The sequence below is a fragment of the Tachysurus fulvidraco genome, chromosome 23, assembly GCF_022655615.1.
Source record: "Tachysurus fulvidraco isolate hzauxx_2018 chromosome 23, HZAU_PFXX_2.0, whole genome shotgun sequence".
Taxonomy (NCBI): Eukaryota; Metazoa; Chordata; class Actinopteri; order Siluriformes; family Bagridae; genus Tachysurus; species Tachysurus fulvidraco.
Window position 1 is genome coordinate 8,812,739 of NC_062540.1, and position 21,748 is coordinate 8,834,486.

Here is a 21,748-nt window from a genome sequence, read left to right on the forward strand (position 1 = left end):
GTTCAGGCAGTTACTTACATGAAAGAGTCAAATTTTATACTGCTTTCGTTAATCATGAGCCATGACAGCACAGCACATCACACCTGGGTGTAGATTCTACAAGAAGCATGGAAGACACTAAAGGATATCTACACAGTTGTAGGTTAGAGAGGTGGACAGAGGGAGGACAGAGTAGGGAAGAGCACCAAGAACAGTAACTTATATGTGCAACGATTACAGTTTTACTTAAATGTAATAAAATACATATATTATGTAATAAAAAGGGAGGGAGCAAAACTAAAATAGTGATGCTCTATAGCCTAATAACAGCCATTAATTAGATGCATAATATGATGCTCAATTAAATTTACATCCAAGAGCAATAAAATTTTTTCTAACCCTTAAACTAAAATGATAATGATGACGTTAACAGGCAGTTTTGGTGATTTCAGTATGCAGCAGCAATTTACGAGCAGTGTTAGAAATGCTGGACCAACATATAGAGGCTATCCTATTACATGCATAAGGAAACCTTATACTTTATTGCTTGGTTTTGTCAGTGCCTCTACATCCTGATATTGGAAGGACTGTCTAGAATCCTTTAAAGACAGACCAGGTCTTGGTGCTGCTAAAAAAGTCACTGATAAAAAAATATTTTAAAGACTGTGGCAATTCAAGTTTTTAGACATTTGCATAAACAGATAAAACAAATTTTTTTTTTTTTTTTTTTGCTAAAGTCAACAGACAGTAGTTTTTTCTATCTCAGGATACTGACTACACCCTAATGAACCTGCTTGTCAGGAGCACAAGAATGACAAAAATGGTATTCCATTTATGTCGTGAATTATGGTCGTCACTGGGAAGTCAAAACGCATGATTCCCTAAACGGTATGTTCAGTTTGAAAGTCCCTGATGGGATTTTAGCAGGCCTGGATATGCTCAAAACATTTATTATTCTGTACTCTTTATGTAATTTGGTGTTCACACTATACTTGAATCCAGAAAACGCTGTCACTAATCCACTCAACTAAGCCCAAACACACAGGACTGGGTTAGTCTAATAGAGCTGCTTTTGGACTTCTCATCAACCCTGAAAAACAAAGCTGACAAACATCAGCTTCTTTTGTATTTATTGCTGCTGTATGCTTAATAAAATTAGAAATGCAGGCTAACTGAATATCCCAGAGGCAGTACATGAGCCTGTAGTAGCCTAGATTGAGGTGTCTGTTCTCATGCTTTTAAACATACCCACCAAAACATGTCCTGGCAAAACATGCCTACAGTATGAGTGTATGCATCGCAAACAGTGTTTATATTGTCAACATAATTACAGAAAAATATTATCACCACCTTACAGGACAAAAAAACACAGCGACGAAACCAGAGCCATTTTAATGTCAGTCAACTAACAAAAATAGAACTATATATAATATATATATATATAATAGAAATATCAACAAAAGGATATTAGCCATGCAGTAAGAAAATCTCTATACATCTAGCATACGATATAATCGAAGAATGAAGAAATTTCTGGGAATTGCTTGTGCTGCAGAACTGGTGCAATTACGTGTGTGACTTATTCATATCCAGATCCCACCATAGAAATCTGAGCTTATAAAGACATGGGCAGATACCAAGAACATAAACGACTCAGACAAGAATGGGACAAACCTGGTAAACCATTCTCCATCCCTTGTTAATGCTGGGATGTTAATTAGCCTGCGAGTCTGTCTGCTAACTTATTATCAGCTTGTGCAAGTTTAACGGTACAAATTATAGTCTCTAATTTTTATGCACTCACATTTTGCAAGCATTCTGTAGCTATCATATGACCGTGACTAACCATATCCTACAAAGAGGAATATGTTCATCTTCCTTATAAAACAGCAATATGGACTTAATCATGTGCTAAAATAGCTGCCAACTGTTAACTGCTGACATTTTTCAGAACATGCTGTATAAGAAACCACTGCAATAATAACCACATTAATGAAGTCAGACTGAACATTTTGGACCGGCTAAATAAATATCATTCAAATGAATGACGGTTTATGTTGCAGGAACGTGTGAACGCAAATTGATCACCGTGTCTTCCATCTCAGACTGTTTATAACTGGCTTAAGCCCTATTCGGACGGGACTAGTTTTACGTGGGGACGTGGAGTAATGCAATTTTACCTCAGGACGTCTGTAATATTAAATGGCCAATTCGGACGGGACAAGACATCTCAGTAAAACTAGCAGAAGTGGGAGGGGTAACTCGCTTTACGCACCACAGTAACTACTTTATCGTCATGTGCGTATGATGTTGCTTCCCGTTTCAAGCGCCTCCATGCTTGCAAAACGCGCCAAAGACTACTTTTAAACAGGAAATGACGGAATTTTAGCGTACATATTTACAGCGGGTCATATTTACGCAGTTGCTACAAAAAACAGCATTTACTGTTTGATGCATTTTCGTTGGCGGCAGCAGTGCATTTTAAGACCCAAACTAGACACCTGGGTGAAAGATCGGAGGCAGCACTGGTGGGAAAACATTTGTTTCTGGCGCGATACACGATTCGCGAGTCACCTGCGAGTGACATACTTCCGTTTGGGAGGAGTTTAGCGCTGACGTATGTGGCTTGAACAACCACATTCATTTACACATGTCCAGTTTCATCTGAAATGCGTCCCAGACCACCTCCTGAAGTGGTTTGAATGGTTGGATTTATATCAGTCTCGAAACCGTTTCAGAGGGCATTTATGCCCCTTTTCCACCAAAAAAAACCGAGTGCTGGTTCAGAGCTAGTGCTGGTGCTGGTTCAAAGTTCGTTCCACTGGCGAACTTTCTAAGAACCGGTTTACCTTTCCACCAGCTAGAGCGCCATCACAGAGCCAAGTCTGACGTCACTGTATACGTCTCACCTTACCCAGCGCAGCAACGTTAGCGCAGCAGCAGCAAACACAAACAACAACAATGGCGGATGTTGCTTTACTGTTAATGCTCATGGCTTTGTGAACCTACACTGGCATCCAAACGCGGCGAACCCAACGTGTATGTGCAGCTCCATGTAACTAGGTTAGCCTTAGCTACATACTATCATGTGTGCTGATAATGCATCATATTGCGGTAAAGTAAAAGTGTATTAAACATTAGTAAACTTTAGGTACATTATCAAATGCGCTAACAGTAGCCCCGCCCACAGCCCCTAACGCAAGCGGTTCTTAAGTCTAGACCAGCAACATTTTGGTGCTACATAAGAACCACTTTTCCTGGTTCAGAGCTGCTGTTTTGAAGGTCGAAACAGAAAGAACTGATTTAAATTAGGCTCTGGCTCCGAACCAGCACTCAAACTGCCTCGGTGGAAAAGGGGCATAAGACCTGGTCTTTTTACAGATAGCTCTCTAAAACAGACAACACAAGCTCAACCTACACCACTGTGCTTGATATTTGTTTTAAGGAGTTTGTGGTAAATGATTCCAAACATGTCCACCATTGTCTCAGCACTCCAAAGAATATTGAGGCCATCCTTAAAAATATTCTTGTTTGCCGTCACCCGACCGACCCTGTCAATTTAGGACCGACTCAATTTTTATTTTTATTTTTTTTCTTTAAGTACGACCAACTTGCCGGTTGTAAATTTGCGTTAAGACCGACCTTGTTTTTAACTCTTCAAACAACTAATATAAAACTAATAAAATTATATTAACAGGTTTGGGCACCATAATACATCTAAAAAAATTCATTAAAACAGCTTGACACCGCTTTAACCTGGCACGAAGTTCTAGAAAAACTGTGCCCAGCATCAAAATAAGGTTTGCAATGATGCGCCCGAAAGCACGGGTTGAAGACCCAGTCCGTGACATCACGATATGCTAATTTGTTTAAATTCATACCTACGTAAATCACCATCACCAAAATTGTACTTATTTTTTTTACATTGAAACTTGAAAAAAAATTCATAGACCTACCTACCGACCCTTTTTTTTTTTACTGTTACTGCAAACCAAAATATTTTTAAGGATGGCCTAATCAGAATGTTTTGTTCAGACCCAAATATTATTTTTAGAGGTGTTTTCCTATCACCATTGCATACAGTATTTTTTCTTTTATTGTGCTATCATGAACATTTAAGAAGGTCACATAATATAGTTCCTGGGCTTTTTTTTTTTATATATCTCTGAGCATTAGCTTGGACTGAATTTGATAGGACGCCCACTCCTACTAAGATAAGCAACTTGAAGGCTCTCCATTTGTAAACAAAACTTCAATTGTTTGAGGTTATAACCTTAGCGTTATAACCTTTATTATGCTAATAAGAAGCACCAATTGCTTCTATATGGGCCTTTTTACACCTGGTCACTTCATGTGTTCTCTCTGAGCCGATAGCTATCTGATTTAAAGTAAAAGTTAAATTATTATATAAAATTATAAATATAATAACTTCTGTTAAGGAGGAGTATAGCGCTGACGTATGTGGCTTGAAAAACCACATTGATTTACACCTGTCCAGTTTCATCTGAAATCCGTCCCAGACCACCTCCTGAAGTGGTTTGAACAATCAGATTTATATCCGTCTCGAAACCGTTTTGGAGGGCATTTACACCTTGTCTTTTTACGATCGGATAGCTATCCAATCACAGAAAACGCATGAAGTGACCAGGTGTAAAAGCCCCCAAGGTACTGGCTGATGTACTTGCTTCTTAGCAAGACACATACTCAGGGCTCCACAACACCATCCTGCTAATAGTTCTGCTTTTAAACCGATAGTCACACTTTCTGATGATTAACTAATTAGTTCATTGTGCAATTCTCAGTAACATCTGCTTGCTAATTACCCTCTTAACGATTGTGGAAATAGAAAATTATTTCTTTGTATCCACACATTTTACATGGTTGCTTATTTTTGGAGGGGAAATAATACATATTGAAACCTGTTGTGGATTTTTTATGTGAGGTTATGTTTGTTTATTGAAGCAGAGTATTTATTTTTCAAGTTTTCATTTTTAAAACCGGTACATATTTGGGTTTTACAGCCAGACTTACTAACCCCTGTAATGCAGGAATTATTTATAGAATATGAAACTATTATAGCAGAATTAATTATAAGAATTCAAGTAAAATCTGTTTTTGTATGTTAACAGAATCATAATTATATCAGATGTATGGCTACTACTTCTCTGCAGCACATGTTCTTCTAAAGGCCACAAAAAAGTCTCAGGAGTTGGATTTTTGTTTATTAAGTCTATTTCAGAGACAAATATGATGCATTCTGGCTGAATAAAACTTATAAAACACTATAAAGTGGAATAAAATGACAAAGATGCAACAACTAGTGTTAATCTCTGTCTGTCCCTCAAACATTCAAGTAAAACACTGGAAGTGGAAGTATAGTAAAGCTTATTTTAGTTTGTATTAGGTTTAGTTTTACATGTGGAGGGGTGATGATAATTATTACCAAACTATGGATTTTTGTCAGTTTTGTCTGTAATTTTTATAAAATGTATACATCCTAAACTTATTGACATTCTTAATATTGCAAATAAATGTAAATTAATTGTAAATCATGTCCTGTTTCCCAGAGGTGTAATATGAGGTGCATATATACATCAACTGGCAAATGGAAAAACAATACATTTTCAACACAAATAAGACAAATGGATGTAGTTTTTTTTTTTTTTTTTAAATCACCATTGTGCATAAATAAAAAAGTGATGTGACATACAGCTAAGTGTGGTGAGCCATACTCAGAATTCGTTCTCTGCGTTTAACCCATCCAAAGTGCACACACAGAGCAGTGAACACACACACACCGTGAACACACACCCGGAGCAGTTGGGGGGGTTCGGTGCCTTGCTCAAGGGCACCTCAGTCATGGCCGGGCCTCGAACCCACAACCTTAGGATTAGGAGTCAGACTCTTTAACCATTATTGCTGTATAATGTTGTATACAGTGACGTAATACTTGGCTCTGTGATGGCTCTCTAGCCCATGGAAAGTAAACCGGTTCTTAGAAGGTTCGCCACTGGAACCAACTTGAAATCAGCACCAGCACTAGCTCTGAACCAGCACCCGGCTCTTTCTCATGGAAAAGGGGGCAATAGTGTTTTTGAAGGGCCAGTTCCTCACAAAATACTGATGTAAAACCTTTTGCTATGGCCTTTCAAAAGGGGGAAGTCATGGCCTAATGGTTAAAGAGTCTGACTCCTAATCCTAAGGTTGTGGGTTCGAGTCTTGGGCCGTCCACAACTGAGGTGCCCTTGAGCAAGGCACTGAACCCCCCCAACTGCTAAACTTTACCTGGTTCAGAGGTTTGTATATGCTTATACTTGTTTTTATATGCTTTGGGTGTCGAAAAAGAAAGAACTGATTTTAAATTAGGCTCTGGCTCCAAACCAGCACTCAAACTGCCTTAGTAGAAAATGGGCATGTGTGACACCACAGTGAGGAGGATGGTAAAGGAAGGAAAGTGAGGCACGTTGATCAGGTATAGAATTACATTGTTTAGCTGATTCTTGCGGTTGTTAAGTTTCAAAACCAATTGTTAATCTTTCACTTTCATAACAACAAACTGTTTTCTAAGAGAATCTCACGCTTTCACATTTGAACTACGAGGGGGCGTCGTGACTTTGTGGTCACAAACACCATCGGCTGGCTTGAGAGCCGCTGTGTCTGTGTGGTTGATGGATCTTGAGTTCACAGAGTACCAGGAAACTGCAGTACAATACCTGTGCGCCTCTGCCAGGAGGTTATCACATAGAGCTTTCAATAAGATGAAAAGCCAAACCCACCACAGAAAAGGTTTACAACTGTGCTATTACACGATCCAAACATTTTCATAATCATTTCAAGGATCAATGTACTAAAAGTGTCTTGATGGTTAAATAAATGTCTGGTTTTATAGAACTGTAAAGGACAACAGCAATACAGCAGCAACAGCAATATGCTCTTAATTTAATTAAAGCAAGCCCTTCTAAACAATATAAACAACAGCCAGAGTGGACAAGCCAGTAGCCTGGGCGAGAGGATGATTGCCCGAACAAGCAGGTTCAGGTGCTTGACTTGCTTGTGTCTTTTCTAAAACGAAAGTTTTTATTTGGTATGTATATTTAAACAAAATACACTCTGTGGTAGTGTGACACACCCCAATGTTATTACAGCATCTATTGTGCATTGTGAATTTCTCTGCCTGATACACTTGACATTACATTGGCTTTTACTAGATGAACTAACAAGCATGAATGGGTGTTCAAATGGGTGTTCCATAATCTGGAACATGTAGGTGCTTGGAATCACTGAACACATGACAGTGCAGTGCAATGATGTCATACAGCTCTCCAGCTGGCACAACACCAGTGTCACCTCACAGTTAAACCTGTCCATAAATATTTGTATAATCATTTATGTGGCATGTGAAAAGAAAAAAAAATGTTGGCCAACATCTGGTTAAGGGCACAAACACAACATGCAAACTCGGCTGAGTTTTCCCTTATGCAGGAACATGTACACTCGCTTGTATCGGAGACACTGTTCTTGTCTAGCTCTCCATACTCTAAATGTGCAACACATTTGGGCTTCTGTCAGCTGTCTCTCACCATTGCCTGGTAAGGACGTTCTGCAACAAGCAATCAAACTTGTTTTAAAAATCCCAGAAAATATATCAAACGAGGACACAAGGAGGGAAACTCACAAGACAAACTACACTTCCATCATGCACATTCTAACATAATCAGACCTGCATGGTCAATCCACCACCCCTACACCACAATCACAACACACTCACACACACAGGAAACACTAAAAATCAAACACTCCCTTAATAAGCAAACAATACACAGTCTGCCAAGCTGTCAGAAACACTGTAGGCATATTCTGAAGTCATAGCATGAACCGGTCAGCACCTCGAATCTGTGGTTTAACTAAACTACTATCCAAAAATCATCTCTAGTAAATCATCTTTCCCTAAAGTAAAACAAAGCATGTAACATCTACCTCATCTATATATAAACAAAGCACTTTTCTTTTTTTTGTGTGTGTGGGGGGGGTAAAAAAAGGCTCGGTTAAAAATGTCTGCTTGTCTGTGTTGAAAAGAGAAATCTCAACAAAATCATCAAAGTTATTCTGCACTGAGAACTCGGGCCCTTAGGCTATGTAACACCTGGATCATGGCCATAATGATACCGAGAAGTCATTTTAAACTGAGCCAATGGTTTTAATCACCTGGCAGACCATTTTATCAAAAGTACTTTACGAGTAAATGGATCTGTAGGATTTGGACTAACAAACCTTTGGATTTAGCACAGAACCAGAGATAACTGACGGAAAATCTGGATCGGTCTGACCCGCTACCAGCTCCTGAAAATCAGCTTCTTCTTGTCAGTTGATTAAATGTTCGATATTATATAAGTGAATTCTCAAATGATCTAGCTGTTGTGGTATTTTAGTTAAAATATCGTGTGTACCACGAAGCATTTGTAGTTGTAATACAGAACCTGTTTCCTTTCTGTCAACACTTACCAAATGCCAAAATATGGCCTACCAGATCAACTGGTCAGATCAAACCGGAGTCTTCAGCCTGATACTATTCTTCTACTATACACAATTCTTATTTATTATTACACAGTTGATAACTTATAACACAACTCTACCGGAAACAAAAATCAACTCAGATGATCTTCCCAACTCACTGAGCACAGCTTGACTCTATAAATCATTACTCTTCTTCTATTGTATACTATAATCTACTGTCAGTCAGATGAGGATGGGTTTGACTTTTGAATCTGGTTTCTCTCCAGGTTTCTGGGTTAAGTATATAAATCTCTATCTGGATTATCTGGATTATGTTATTATGTGGCAAAGCCCATTGCTAATGGTGTTACATTAATAAAAAAATGAGTTGAAAATCAGATCAGGATTATTTTCTGTGAATAAACCAGTGCTACAAAGAAGGAGGAGGAAGCAGTCCAGTGCTAAACGAGGATATTAACAAAACTATGTTGTAAATCTGTCTCTAGATGGTCAATGTTTTATTGAAGAAAATCCCACTTACTGAATGTATCCTCACATGTAAGAGGTCTGTACCATTATTCAGAACTCAGACAAACTAAGCTAGCTAACTTCAAAACTGTTTGCTTAAACTCTTCTCTACATCAGGACTCGTGTGTTAGCCAGCACTGAGCTGTACGTAAAGAGCGGAAAAACGTTATTAAGCCTTATAACGCTGTTAAAAACACATATTCACCGTTTAACTCGAATAACACACCGAAGTAGCAGCGCGCGAGCACTTTGTATGGGCTAGCTGTGCTAACAACGTCCACTCGGCTAGCTTTAGCTTCGCAGCCTATAGCATACAGCGACGCGTGAAATCGACATTTAAACGGCTCGGAAATGTTTTAAAACAAAGCCGTGGATCCGGACGTACTCACCGGAGTGGAGTTTGTTTAACGGAAGTATTGGCAAAACTTTGTTGGAGAGGTTTGTTTCGTAGTTATATAGCAGGAACAGCTTCACACGCAGCTCGCGCTGCCTCGCGCTACTGAAACCGCAGAGCAAGACGCACTACAATGTAAACAAATGTATTCATCCGCTCCAGGGACTATAGGCACACATTTGTGATGCTTTTCTTTATATATTAAAACAAAACAACAACGACGTAGTTTCGAGTGCGTGCTCGAATTTTTTTTATTTGCTAAATTTCATAATACAGATCAAGTGACATCCAGAAAAAGGTTTTGTTTTTATTCTGTTAAGTTTTAGGGACGTCTATTAAAATCGTGACGTCATCATCACCTGCTGAGCAAAAATCACAATGGAATGGATAAATAATTCAGATTTTATATACATTATTATATATATATATATATATATATATATATATATATATATATATATATATATATATATATATAATAAAAATGCGAAAAGAGCAGTGCAAGTTAATTAATTCTCCTGTTGTATAAGCTAAATGAGTTTTGTTCAAGTTACAAATGGTTAACAGGATGAAAGCTGGATTTTACGTAGCATTATAAAGATGGTGGGAAAAGATTGTTATGAATAAGCTTAATGGATTAAACGTAATGTGAAAAAAAGAAAACTATTCGAATGTTAATGCAGTGTTTGGCGCCACCCAGTGGAGAACTGCTTCATGATTTACAAAAAACAACAAAATACACTATTCAATGTCCTCAAAAATGCGTCTTTATTCAATATCTCAAAACCTATAAGCAAAAAAAAAAATCAATTTACATTGTAAATGATTAAATACAGTAAAGGATAAAACAGAATATTCTATGAGTGAAACCCTGGGAAAACACAAGGCACCGATCCAGAAGATTAACAATCCGTTTGAGGTCTCGCATCCTGACTGGGGCCCTGAATTGACCGACAAGAATGCTCAGAAAAATAAACATATCCATTTCTGTACTTGTGTTTCATAAAAAGATTTATAGTACATATGAAAAGTCAGCTGCATGCGCATTTCCGCTTCCACATACACGCCCATTAGAAGGACAAACCCACAGTTGTGCTTCCAGTGCATTTTCACATTAGTGACCCAGGTCAGAATTTAGTCCCAGGTCTTCTTCTTGTGAGTATTTTGGATGACAAATTAACCTTAAAAACTTAATTCACACTAAAATCAAAGGCAATCTAAAACCGGATGGATGTCTGACAGGACCAGTCAACACTGATTAGACTTTTACACTTATGGCAAGATTGCAGCCACTGATACTATTGTGCACTTATAAACATATTACATTAGACATGAGGCGTGGTGCTTTCACATGTTATAATCTACAACATGAGAGCTGAGGGGGCAAAAATATCTTTGGTGCAGAAAAACTAAAGAGACTAGTTCGATCCACGTAAATGTTTACACAGGTATTTATCAGTGTCGTAACTGAACAGTATATGAAATCTTGCCATTTTCAAATATGATACAGCATAATAAATTCAGAAAGTCACCATTCATACAGTATGGCTAAAAATGGGCTGTTAAATAAGTGCATAATTTACTACATAATTGTCCTAGTTCATTCTAGATTAGTAACTATGAAATATTCAAACTGCATTATACACCAAACTCCCGCATAAGACTACTGACAAAGACAAAAATGCAAATACAAAACATTAGATTTCATTTGAGATCCGATTAACAGAAAGGTGCCTGTAAAGGATTAAAACAGAAAGTAAATGAGATCAGAAAAACGTATCTGGATTACATTTCAGGCTAATGCCAAAAAAATCTCCAAAAATGTGCAACATGTTCGCATACAACATACAAAAGCTTAGGTACTATTCTCTAATCTAAAAGGTGGCAGAAATTGGTGGTTGAGGAAAATGTCAAGTGTCAAGTTTCTAACACGGCCAACGCAGGAGAAGGCAGCAATGTCGTCACTGGGTAAAAATTAACTCAAAAAATAAAATGGGGGGGGAGAGAGAGAGAGAGAGAGAGAGAGAGAGAGAGAGAGAGAGAGAGAGAGAGAGAGAGAGAGAGAGAGAGAGAGAGAGAGAGAGAGAGAGAAAGAGAGAGAGAGAGAGATCATGGCAACATTGGTCTACTGTGATAAAATATATTCCACTTCAATGTGAACTGTATAGATATTGCCTAATAGAATTTTTGTGAGAAAACCATTAGCCAGGTCCACATTTCAGTTATCAGCCACAGGAATTTTATGTAGCCTACATTTAAAATACCTAAAATCAGTAACATGATTGCAAACTGATCTATAACATAACCTATTCAGTTCCTGCAAGGTAAAGCATTTGAACACTTCTGATCAGGTGCGAGATACATATTTTTTTTTTTCAGTCCATTTTCGAAGGACGGATGAAGAATGAGACAGTAAAAGGAAAGACACTGCATGTGCAAAGTCTGCTAATGTCTTGAACGACCACCTTCGAATGCATGGTGCTCCTCGTGCGCTGAAAAAGAAAGAAGAGCAAAATAGCTGAGCAAAATACATTTCCCAAATAAATGTCTAAATATTCGGTGAATCACATACAAAATGGAAAATGATTGAAAAATACGATGAAGTTGGATATGAGAGAAACAAAGATGATGCTAGACTTAAAATAAGACAGTGTTAGTAGGAAAATTATGAAGAAAAAATGTTTGCTCCTGTAACTTACGTTTATAAAATACTGCTTTAAAAGATATCTGGGGAAGGAGCTCGTAGATTCTTCCTAAAATGTTTGCCTCATTAGCAAAGGATGCATTTCCGTTCCAAACCTGAACCACGTCCTCTCTGTCTCGCACACTGACACTTACACCAACAACTTCGTCCTCTAAAAGAAGAGAAAATTTGGTAAAGGCATTATGTTTACCACACAAAAGGAGTTTGTGTCATTTCACCTGGTAAAACAGTACCAGCTATAAATCTATGACTTCATTAGATGTAAAACTCGTGGGTTTTGAATTTGATTGACTGACTTTTGTAACCTAAAAGTGATAGAACTCATTTCCCCACACTGGGAGTACTGGGTGTGAGGTGGGAATACACTGTGAATGGGGTCAGTCCATGACAGGGGAACTTTCACAAACATACATTCACACACAGGGACATGTTTTATTTTGTATGTAAAAGGAAACCAGAGAATACCAAGAAGATAAAAAAAATAACCTGAGCTGAGGACTGAACCAGTGACGCTGGAACACGACAACACATTTTTCTCTACACTACCTTGCCCCAAGATTTGATATAAATTGCTAAATTTGGAATGTACAACAAGTACTTAGCAATTAGCATCCTGTATAAGCACTGGCCAGCAGATATAAATCAGTCAGAAATTTGTACTTAAAATGAATAAATCATTAAATTCTCTGTCATGAAACTCACCTGATGCACAATAGTCAGCAAACTGTTCACCAATGGTAGCCAGCAGTAACTCTTTCCATACAGCTAACTGAAAAGAGTATGAGGGTGAAAAGGCATGACGATATCCTAATAACTTATGTACTATACTGACAAACTATACCATCTTATAGGTTAAAAAACAGGAATGTTCTGTTCCAATTAAGCAGTAATCTTACTGTGCTCTCCTTTGGTACTTTCATCTTCCACACACCTCCCTTTGCGTTGCTTTCCTCTTCCCTGCACGGTAAATAAACACAAGATTACAAATATCTAGTAGCAGAAAATGGAAAACCAGCAAGAGCACAGCGAGAATATGCAGACTACCTAACATCTACAGGAATTTTACCATAGTGGTCTTCTTTCTCCTCGCATTAAGTGGTAGCTACACCTCAGTGGGAGACATGACACCGGAGGGATGTTGTTGTACACACTCCAGAAACTCTACACAAAAAGTAAACCCCACAAACTTACACAAAAGATTGATTAGACGGGTTAAAACCTTCACTGTTTTTGCATCGCAGTAACAGCTGAGACGTACAAAGAACATGAAACTTCAGCATGTAAACATGTGAAAAAGAATTGAAATGAAATGATGCACTTAATGTTGCTCACCTGAACAGTGTGCACTGTGTAGATCTTTTTCAGATTTGATTCACACTCTGCTGCTGTAGTCCCTGGTAAAGATCTAGGAGATAGAAAGGGGGAGAAATATTAAAATGAATAACTATAAGATCTATTTATGGAACACTGTGAGCAAAAAAAAACAGTTTAACAGGTCAGCAAGTCTAACAGGTCAAAACAAAGCAAGTCTAACAGGTCAGAACGACAGTGGTCCGTGCAAAGAGCAGAAAATTATACAAAGAATTGAAACTTATGTTTTATCTACAAACAGCAGAAAAGCTTCCAACTTATATAATCAATACAGAACCAAATTTAGTCCATATCTGCTCTCAGTCCTGTACATGTCCATATTATTTTTCCACAAATAATCAGTCATATAATAGTCAGTTCCACAGCAGAAACTATTCACCTCAAGCACACAGCAAGCAAAATTTATTTAGCACCTTTCTGAACACCAACCAGGCAACCAGGCAAAATATATTTTGTATTTAAATTGCATTTGTCTGGTTGAAATTGAGCAACTCATGGCTTGAAAAGCAGAAAATTGGGAATAACAGTGTGTGCGCTGTCTCATTTGATTGACATAAGCACTTGAGAATATTCGCATGCAGTGACAGATTATTCTGTAAACGTCAGTATTATCATACAATGATATCATAAAGACCTGCTCTATTCTTCTTTGAGGTCAGGAAAATCAGGAGAACCCACACAGCCAAACCGATCATTCAGGCTTTTCAGACACCACAAACTTTCCATGGTTTCATCCAAACAAAATGGTTTCCATGTTTCCAAAATATTGGAGCCATTTTTATCCATTTCTTAAATAGATGTGAAATACTAAAAAAATTTAATTGTGAAATAATTGTTTATATTAAGCAATTGATAAAGAATAATTAGTACGTAATTTAACTGAGTATCATATTTCATATTGATGTAATTTCCGGCAAGATCCGGTAGTTCTTCTGAAGCAATATTGGATCGCATCAGTTTTTTGACTGTGTACCATTTCCCAATTAATTTTTATTAAACTTTTCTTAAAAGAAGTTACCGGACTGATGGACATTATTCGAGTTCAAATCACACTCACAAAGTAAGAAGAAGAAACAGAAAGTTAGAAAAATACTGACAGATTGCTATCACACTCACATTCTTGTTTCATAACTAGAATTATCTAGTTGTAAGTTGTTTCTTTTTTGTATGTACCCACTGCTCCGGGTGTGTGTTCACGGTGTGTGTGTGTTCACCGCTCTGTGTGTGCGCACTTTGGATGGGTCAAATGCAGAGAACGAATTCTGAGTATGGGTCACCATACTTAGCCGTATGTCACATCACTTTTTGTATTTTATACTAGAATATAATTTTATACAGAATATACTTCAAGCTGTTCAGCAACAGAGCTGGTCCACATCAGTTTACCTGCACAACACTTAATTTCATGGTCCTGTTGCCCCAAAAGTCAGATGCAAATTGCTGGTTACCTTCCAGTACAAATATTAACCTTTGTCCCTGTCCCTAGCATGACGAAAGCTTTCAAGGTTTAAGCAGATGGCCTTGTGTCCTCTATCAGCTGGACCCAGTGCATTCCCTTAGTCATGGGATCCTGACTTTATTTCAGGAACTGCTAAACTGAGGCCCAGCACCTGAGTCCATTGCCCCCAAGCACTAGAAATGGCATCATTCTTTGGTCTTATAGGATTATTCCTGCTGTTCTGAAGAGAGCCAAGCCAGCTCCACTCCTCAGAAGCCCCTTGGGACGTGGTGTGGAATTTCCTCCTTGTAAGAACCCTTATGTATGCTGCCTTGCGAAAATGACCCTTTTTGGCTAGTAAACACCTCGGCTAATGTTCTAGAGACTTTGCATGCATTTATTGCAAGATGACTATTGGGTGTCCTTGTGGCTGAATCTGGGATATCTGCCCAAGGTCATATCACCCATCTGTGTGAGTTAGACAAATGACCTTTCGCTTGAGCACTGTTCAACGGAGGTACGCACCCTACGGTGTAATTTGCATTGCAAATTCTGCATCAGCATGCAACTAGCATTTTCTCAATTCCATTTATGTTAATTGTCGAAAGATGCATCAATAAACAAGGTATAGCTTTTAGGTAGATGCAACCAAGTTAATCAAGAATTTAGGTAATGATGTAATTCACTGCAAAAGACAGTTGACCGTTGCTCTTCTCACCATCCTCTTCCTGGATTTTTTTCAGCTGATTAGACTTCTGTGTATATATTGTGGATATTTAGAGCCATTAGGTGACTTGTGCAAGTTGAGACCAACTTGTCTACTCTGTTTTTACCAACTGGCAGATGTGTAGATGCTCAAACAGCAACAGTTAATATAGCAATAGCAAAATCTATTCATAAAAATAGCTTGTATTTCGAAAGCATATTAATGTCCTCAGAAAAACAAGGTCATGTTACAACCATAAACTTAAAAGTAATAACATAAGAACAAAGATTATACACAACACAGCAGTAAAATAAAAAGAATTGTGCCACTTTCATATGTATACAATCCTCCTAATTAAACAGTTGAGATCTTGCCATAAAACAAAAATAGATTTAAAAAAAATGAAAAGATGTGAAGATGTTTGCAGCTTTTAATAGTTCATCTGAAGCGTAAACAGGACTTCAACCCCTGTTATTTAACATCGTTTACCATCGTGTTGCTTAAAAAGTGTGTATTAACATCAGGATAAACACTCAGTCATCTGAGTATCAGCTTCTATTCCTGTGCAATCTAAAGCCCCATGGAAGAAATGTTTTATTTTAACAAATTGCCCCATTCACAACTAAAACACAGACATCAGATCAGATCAGAACTATAACAAATTATTAGCATTCGCATTTATTTATTTTTTAGCATCACAAGTCATAAATAAAATCAACCATGGTGTGGCTAATAAATATCGACACTGCTAATGATCTAAAGACTAATACAAAATAAACAGGTGCTGTTATTAAAGATCGTTTTAAAATACAATCATAATGTTTATACGCTTTAATACGGTATTTATTTATTTATTCAAACAAAATAAGAAACAAGAGACGTTTGGTGTCATTAGAGAATACGTTTAGGTGTTTATCATATATATATAAAATGAGAGAGAGTCCGGTGAACACCGAAAAATACATTTTGGTCACGTCCAAAATGACAAAACACCTAATAATACGGTGTGTATAATAATGTAAGTACTATTTTATCAGACCATCACACGCGCGAGACGAGCGCTTTTTTGACGTTGCTAAGCTAACATAATCAAAATGAGTGATATTAGCTAGCAGGCTAACGTTATCCTAGCACGAAGCTGTGTTGTGTTTATAAACATTCTACCCAGCATAAAACTACACGCTCCGTGTTAAAACGAGCCAAACAACGTCTAAATGGCTCAAAAAGTAAATAAAAAACGACCATTACAAGACTTAAAAGCCTGTATCAGTGATCACCTACTGGCTGTAAACACTGAGCAGGGCCTGAGCAGCTAACCTTTTGTTAGAAAGCAGCAAACAGTTCGATAAATAAAACAGAGATGAGTAAGTTAGTTAATAATGACGTGAAGAGTGAAGAGTGAAGAGTAGGCTACCTGTCGAGCCAGAAGGTCCATGGAGAATGCAGAGGGAGTGAAGTCCCGTCTTCAACGTTGTTTGTGATGTTTTCTAGTTCTTTCTCGTCGATGTGAATGTTATTTTCCGAAGACGAGCTCACAGGACTGCTTCGGCTTCCCGAGTCCAGCTGCAGATTTTGGGCTGCGGGTACCGCCATTTTCACGGAGAATTTGTTAACCAACGCTTAAAGTTTCACCAGTGTAGCTTGTTTTATTGAAACATGAGAAAAAAGCGACGCTTTCGGCGCTGCTGACTCATTTGCCGCTCGGCCGGCTGCACCGCCGCGTCACCGCCAAAACAAGCCCGAACCACAGACACGCCGAGAGTGAAGCGAGCAGCTGATCTCTGTCCTGACTGACTAAACAGCAAAAGATGTTTCAAAATAAAAGTTTTGTTTACCCTTTTGACAGATTACCAGAAACAAAAATTACGACCGCCTTAGTCGAATATCCACACTGTTTTTCTGTAAATAGTCATTTTCTGCAGAACGACAAAGGCCTGTTTGATTAAACTACATGGTTAGTTTTGGAGAAAATGGTTGTATTTTCTAGATACATAGTAATGTTTAACCCTCTTGTAAACATGTTTAGTACATAATAAAAGCATTTAAAAACATTCATAAGATGAGATATGACTTTTTTTGCTTTAGTAATAAATACTATGCTCAAGCCAAGACAATGTGTGTGTTGCTATGTTTACTTGAGGGCTAGGTTACAATTTACAAAATATACAGCTGGAACTGTAAGTGTGCAAGGAGTCACAAATAATATTTCTGATAATACGTTTCTGGAAAATCCAGCAAATAGGCATTTATAAACATCATAGCATCCATACCAATACTTCCTATTACCCTTATCCAGCAACTTACATCATCTAATTTTTATGTAACCGAGCATTAAGTGCCTTGCTCAGGGGCCCAAGAGCAGCTGCTTGGTGGACCTGGGATCAAACTCACAACATTCTGATTGGCAGCCCAACATGTAACCATTAGGCTACCACATGCCATACAGATGGTTAAATAGGAAGTTTAACCTCAGGGGTTTCCTCCAGGTACTCCGGTTTCCTCCCCTGGTCCAAAGACATGCATGGTAGGTTGATTGGCATCTCTGGAAAATTGTCCCTAGTGTGTGATTGTGCAAGTGAATGAGAGTGTGTGTGCCCTGCGATGGGTTGGCACTCCGTCCAGGGTGTATCCTGCCTTGATGCCCGATGATGCCTGAGATAGGCACAGGCTCCCCGTGACCTGAGGTAGTTCGGATAAGCGGTAGAGAATGAGTGAGAGAGAGTGAGTGGGTGAGGGAGGGATGGCATACACAAATATGTTATTATTTGGTATTGAATTTTTTTTTCTTAGATAAATTGCTGATTCAGGTTCCAGGCCTAATAATGAAACACAGAAAACAAACAAATCAACGAGTCAAGGAAACAAAGAGCAGAGTCTTTAAAAAGAATTTGAGATCTATTTTCAGTGGCATAGCTTATCGCAGTTCCACTAAAGGCCTATGGTAGTATTGTATGCATAGCCCACACAGCCACAGCACCACTGGGCACCAACACTCTGGGGCTGCAGACCTGCATGTAATCAGACATTGCAATCTATCCATGGTGTTTGGGCAGGCATGCATCCCACAGGTGAGATCAAGAGAGAGGAACTCCTCTGGTCATGTTTGTTTCAGGCAGTCAGCAGACAATTTCAAATTAACTAAAGATATTTAAATAATAAAACAGAAAACTGACATGACAACAAAACAAAAACAAACCTCAAACATACAAGCTAAACAAGAAAAAAATATTAGTTACGAAAAAAGAAAGAAAAAGCTCAAATGAGAAATGGAAACAGTAACAGAAGAAAAAATAATATCTGTTACAGACAAAATAATCTTCTCTTTTGTTTAGTTAATAGTTGAGGTGGGGTGACAGCTGTCCATAGGGCAGTCAAAACATACCACCTGTTCCTTGAGCTTGGAACAGTAGTACAAGAGTATGAATAGGAGTAACCAGAAACTTCAGAACATCCTGAAGGAGTTCATGGCCCTCTATAGAGCTGAGTGGCATAGTTTAAGGGGCAGAGAGCAAGCCATGAAGATCATAGGTTTTATAATAAATCCTTTCTGATTTATAAAGTGCTGCTTGGACAGAAGTGCAGCAGGCCATGCACTGAAAATTGAACCAAGTCTGAGAAATACAGATATCCCTTAAATATCATCCCCACAGCTCTTCAACAATACACAGATGCACGCAAACTCACTGAGCTAGAGATTTGCATATTCTTATCATGAAAAACCTTACCAAAATCTGGGAAAAGAATTAGTGGAAAGACTTTAAGAGGATCTACATGGCTACAAAATCACCTCTATGTCCTGGGAGTAAACTGTGAGGTCTGTGTGCAAGTCTTGTTCTTAGAATACATCAACCAGAGTTGAATATAATAGACCAAACAAAAGTCACTTTCTCTGTCAAGGAATGGCCTGTTCCTTCCACAGTAAAGGAACTGCAGGAATTCATTGCGAACATTTATATAAGGTTTAGAAAAGGATTTAGATCATCTTGAAACATCCCCCTAGAGACATTCATTGTTGAGGTAGACATCTCAGAGAACAAAACATCATCCAGTGGAATCTATCTATCTATCTATCTATCTATCTATCTATCTATCTATCTATCTATCTATCTATCTATCTATCTATCTATCTATCTATCTATCTATCTATCTATCTATCTATCTATCTATCTATCTATCTAACAAGTATAAGAGCTGACCTGGAAAGACCACATTCAATCAAATAAAAATTTTAATTTATTTGTATAGCGCTTTTAACAATGGACATTGTCCCAAAGCAGCTTTACAGAACATAAACATAAAAGAAAAAGTTAATATAAAGATTAATATAATACAAAAATTAAAGATTAATATTAGATATATTTAAACGTGTTTGTATTTATCCCCAATGAACAAGCCTGGGCTGACTTAGGAAACTGTGGCAAGAAAAAACTCCCTTGGATGGTAAAGGAAGAAACCTTGAGAGTAATCAGACTCAAAGGGGAACCCATCCTCATTCGGGTGACAGTGGAGGGTGTGATTATTAATATACAGTCTAACAATTGTGTAATTGTGTTTTTGCTGGTGAATGTACGGATGTTTAGGCAGAGTTTGCAATCCGCAACTCAAATATTAGAGTCCTCACAGTGGGGCAAATGGGTGAAGACTAGGCTGGATATTCAAACGTCAAAGCCAATGTAATGCTCACCCATGGGACCAGGACTACTCTCTTCTTCATGTATGAAGTTTGCTCTTCTCAGTGAAGACTATATCTTATATCTAAATTTGGTTAGTTCGGTGTATGCCAGAAGCCAGACAGAGCAGGTCTTAGGCAAGTATAGGTTTTCAAAGATAGTTTTTCATGTCGGAGCTAAAGTGACGTGACACACGGCTAAGTACACACACAGCAGTGAACACGCACACACACCGTGAACACACACCCGGAGCAGCGGGCAGCCATTTATGCTGCAGCGCCCGGTGAGCAGTTGTGGGGTTCAGTGCCTTGCTCAAGGGCACCTCAGTCGTGACCGGCCCGAGACTCGAACCCACAACCAAGGATTACGAGTCAGACTCTCTAACCATTAGGCCACGACTTGCCCCACATCTGTCAGTCAGAGGTTACTACTGACCATCTGTTAGCTAAATCAGGCTCCACCATTTTGTCTTTGTTCCACAAGCTAAATAAAAATGTAGAAATACTCAGAAAGTTTGCTTGAGTATCCTAGTTAATGTAAATTCGACTGAATGCACATCCAGCATCTTTGACCTGGAACTAGGTCTGTTAAATGTTACATCTCTTACATCTAAAGTGCTTATCCTTAATGAAATATTAGTGAACAGGATTCATATACAGTAGCCTAACTGGCATTAAATGTGGCATTCAAAGTGGCATTATTTATGACAATGGTTCAAAATGTTTTTAAATTTAAATAAATAAATAAAAACACAAGCTTTGTTATATCTGCAGAGTCTTTATGTTATCCATCCATCCGTCCATCCATCCATCCATCTATTGTATCATAATTTATTTATAATATACCACTGTAGAGAAGGCAAAGGAACATCTAAAAACTGTTGATTTATTGTTGCTAATAATAATGAGAACTATTAAAATAAGATTTAGCTAAAACAATTCGCTAACTTGTTATTTTTATAGTTATGGCTAAATTTGCAATGAATTATGTATGCAATATATGTGGAGTGTCAGTAGCTAGATTACACTACAATTATCTTACCTCCATCCACATGATTTTTTTACTCTCCCTCTCTGACCAGTGATGTAAAACAGTTTGTTAAGCAGCATTTCACTTCATCTTAAAAGCAGTAAATAAATGCTGTGATGCTATACAATAGTTGTGGTCTACTAACTTGTGCCACAGATGTGGGTCTTTAGTATTTTTGTCTCATTTATTTTGACAAAATCACAATTAATATGGAACACCAATAATATTACAAAATATCCAACTTCTCCATATATTTTAGCTTGCCACGGTATAAATACTGAGTGGATACTGTAATTGCTAAGGCTGAGTAATGGTATAATGGATTATTGGTTATTGATATAGTAATTACAATGCTTTGCTTCAAGAGACAAAATTAATTTCATTAATTACATTATAAATTTCACCTTGTGTAGTACTATTGTAAATGTAGATGCAT

General features: G+C 37.9%; 2 protein-coding genes across 7 annotated transcripts in view; both read right to left on the bottom strand.

The window, feature by feature from the left end:
- The window catches only part of foxp1a (forkhead box P1a), a 33,090-nt gene extending 23,543 nt beyond the window's left edge, over nucleotides 1-9,547 (bottom strand). For all 6 annotated transcript variants that reach the window (XM_047807287.1, XM_027145040.2, XM_027145038.2 and 3 more), the window contains exon 1: nucleotides 9,390-9,547. The gene's annotated coding sequence lies outside the window, so the exon portion shown is untranslated. The remainder of the gene's footprint in view (nucleotides 1-9,389) is intronic.
- A 591-nt stretch (nucleotides 9,548-10,138) lies between these two features.
- eif4e3 (eukaryotic translation initiation factor 4E family member 3) lies at nucleotides 10,139-17,405 on the bottom strand. Its single transcript, XM_027145251.2, has 7 exons — nucleotides 17,028-17,405; nucleotides 13,431-13,503; nucleotides 13,165-13,259; nucleotides 12,995-13,055; nucleotides 12,801-12,867; nucleotides 12,094-12,249; nucleotides 10,139-11,886 (listed from the first exon to the last, which is right to left on the bottom strand). The coding sequence occupies exons 1-7, from the start codon at nucleotides 17,204-17,206 to the stop codon at nucleotides 11,840-11,842; spliced, it is 678 nt and encodes a 225-aa protein (XP_027001052.1). The 5' UTR covers nucleotides 17,207-17,405; the 3' UTR covers nucleotides 10,139-11,839.
- Nucleotides 17,406-21,748: the final 4,343 nt, after the last annotated feature.

Bases quoted from the DNA above. Each gene is read 5' to 3' on its own strand.
- eif4e3 (XM_027145251.2), bottom strand. From the start codon at position 17,206: ATGGCGGTACCCGCAGCCCAAAATCTGCAGCTGGACTCGGGAAGCCGA. The intron at 13,056-13,164 runs GTAAAATTCCTG...TTTACCGTGCAG, and splicing joins GGAGAAAGAAGACCACTATG to GGAAGAGGAAAGCAACGCAA. The intron at 12,250-12,800 runs GTGAGTTTCATG...CTCTTCTTTTAG, and splicing joins TGCTGACTATTGTGCATCAG to AGGACGAAGTTGTTGGTGTA.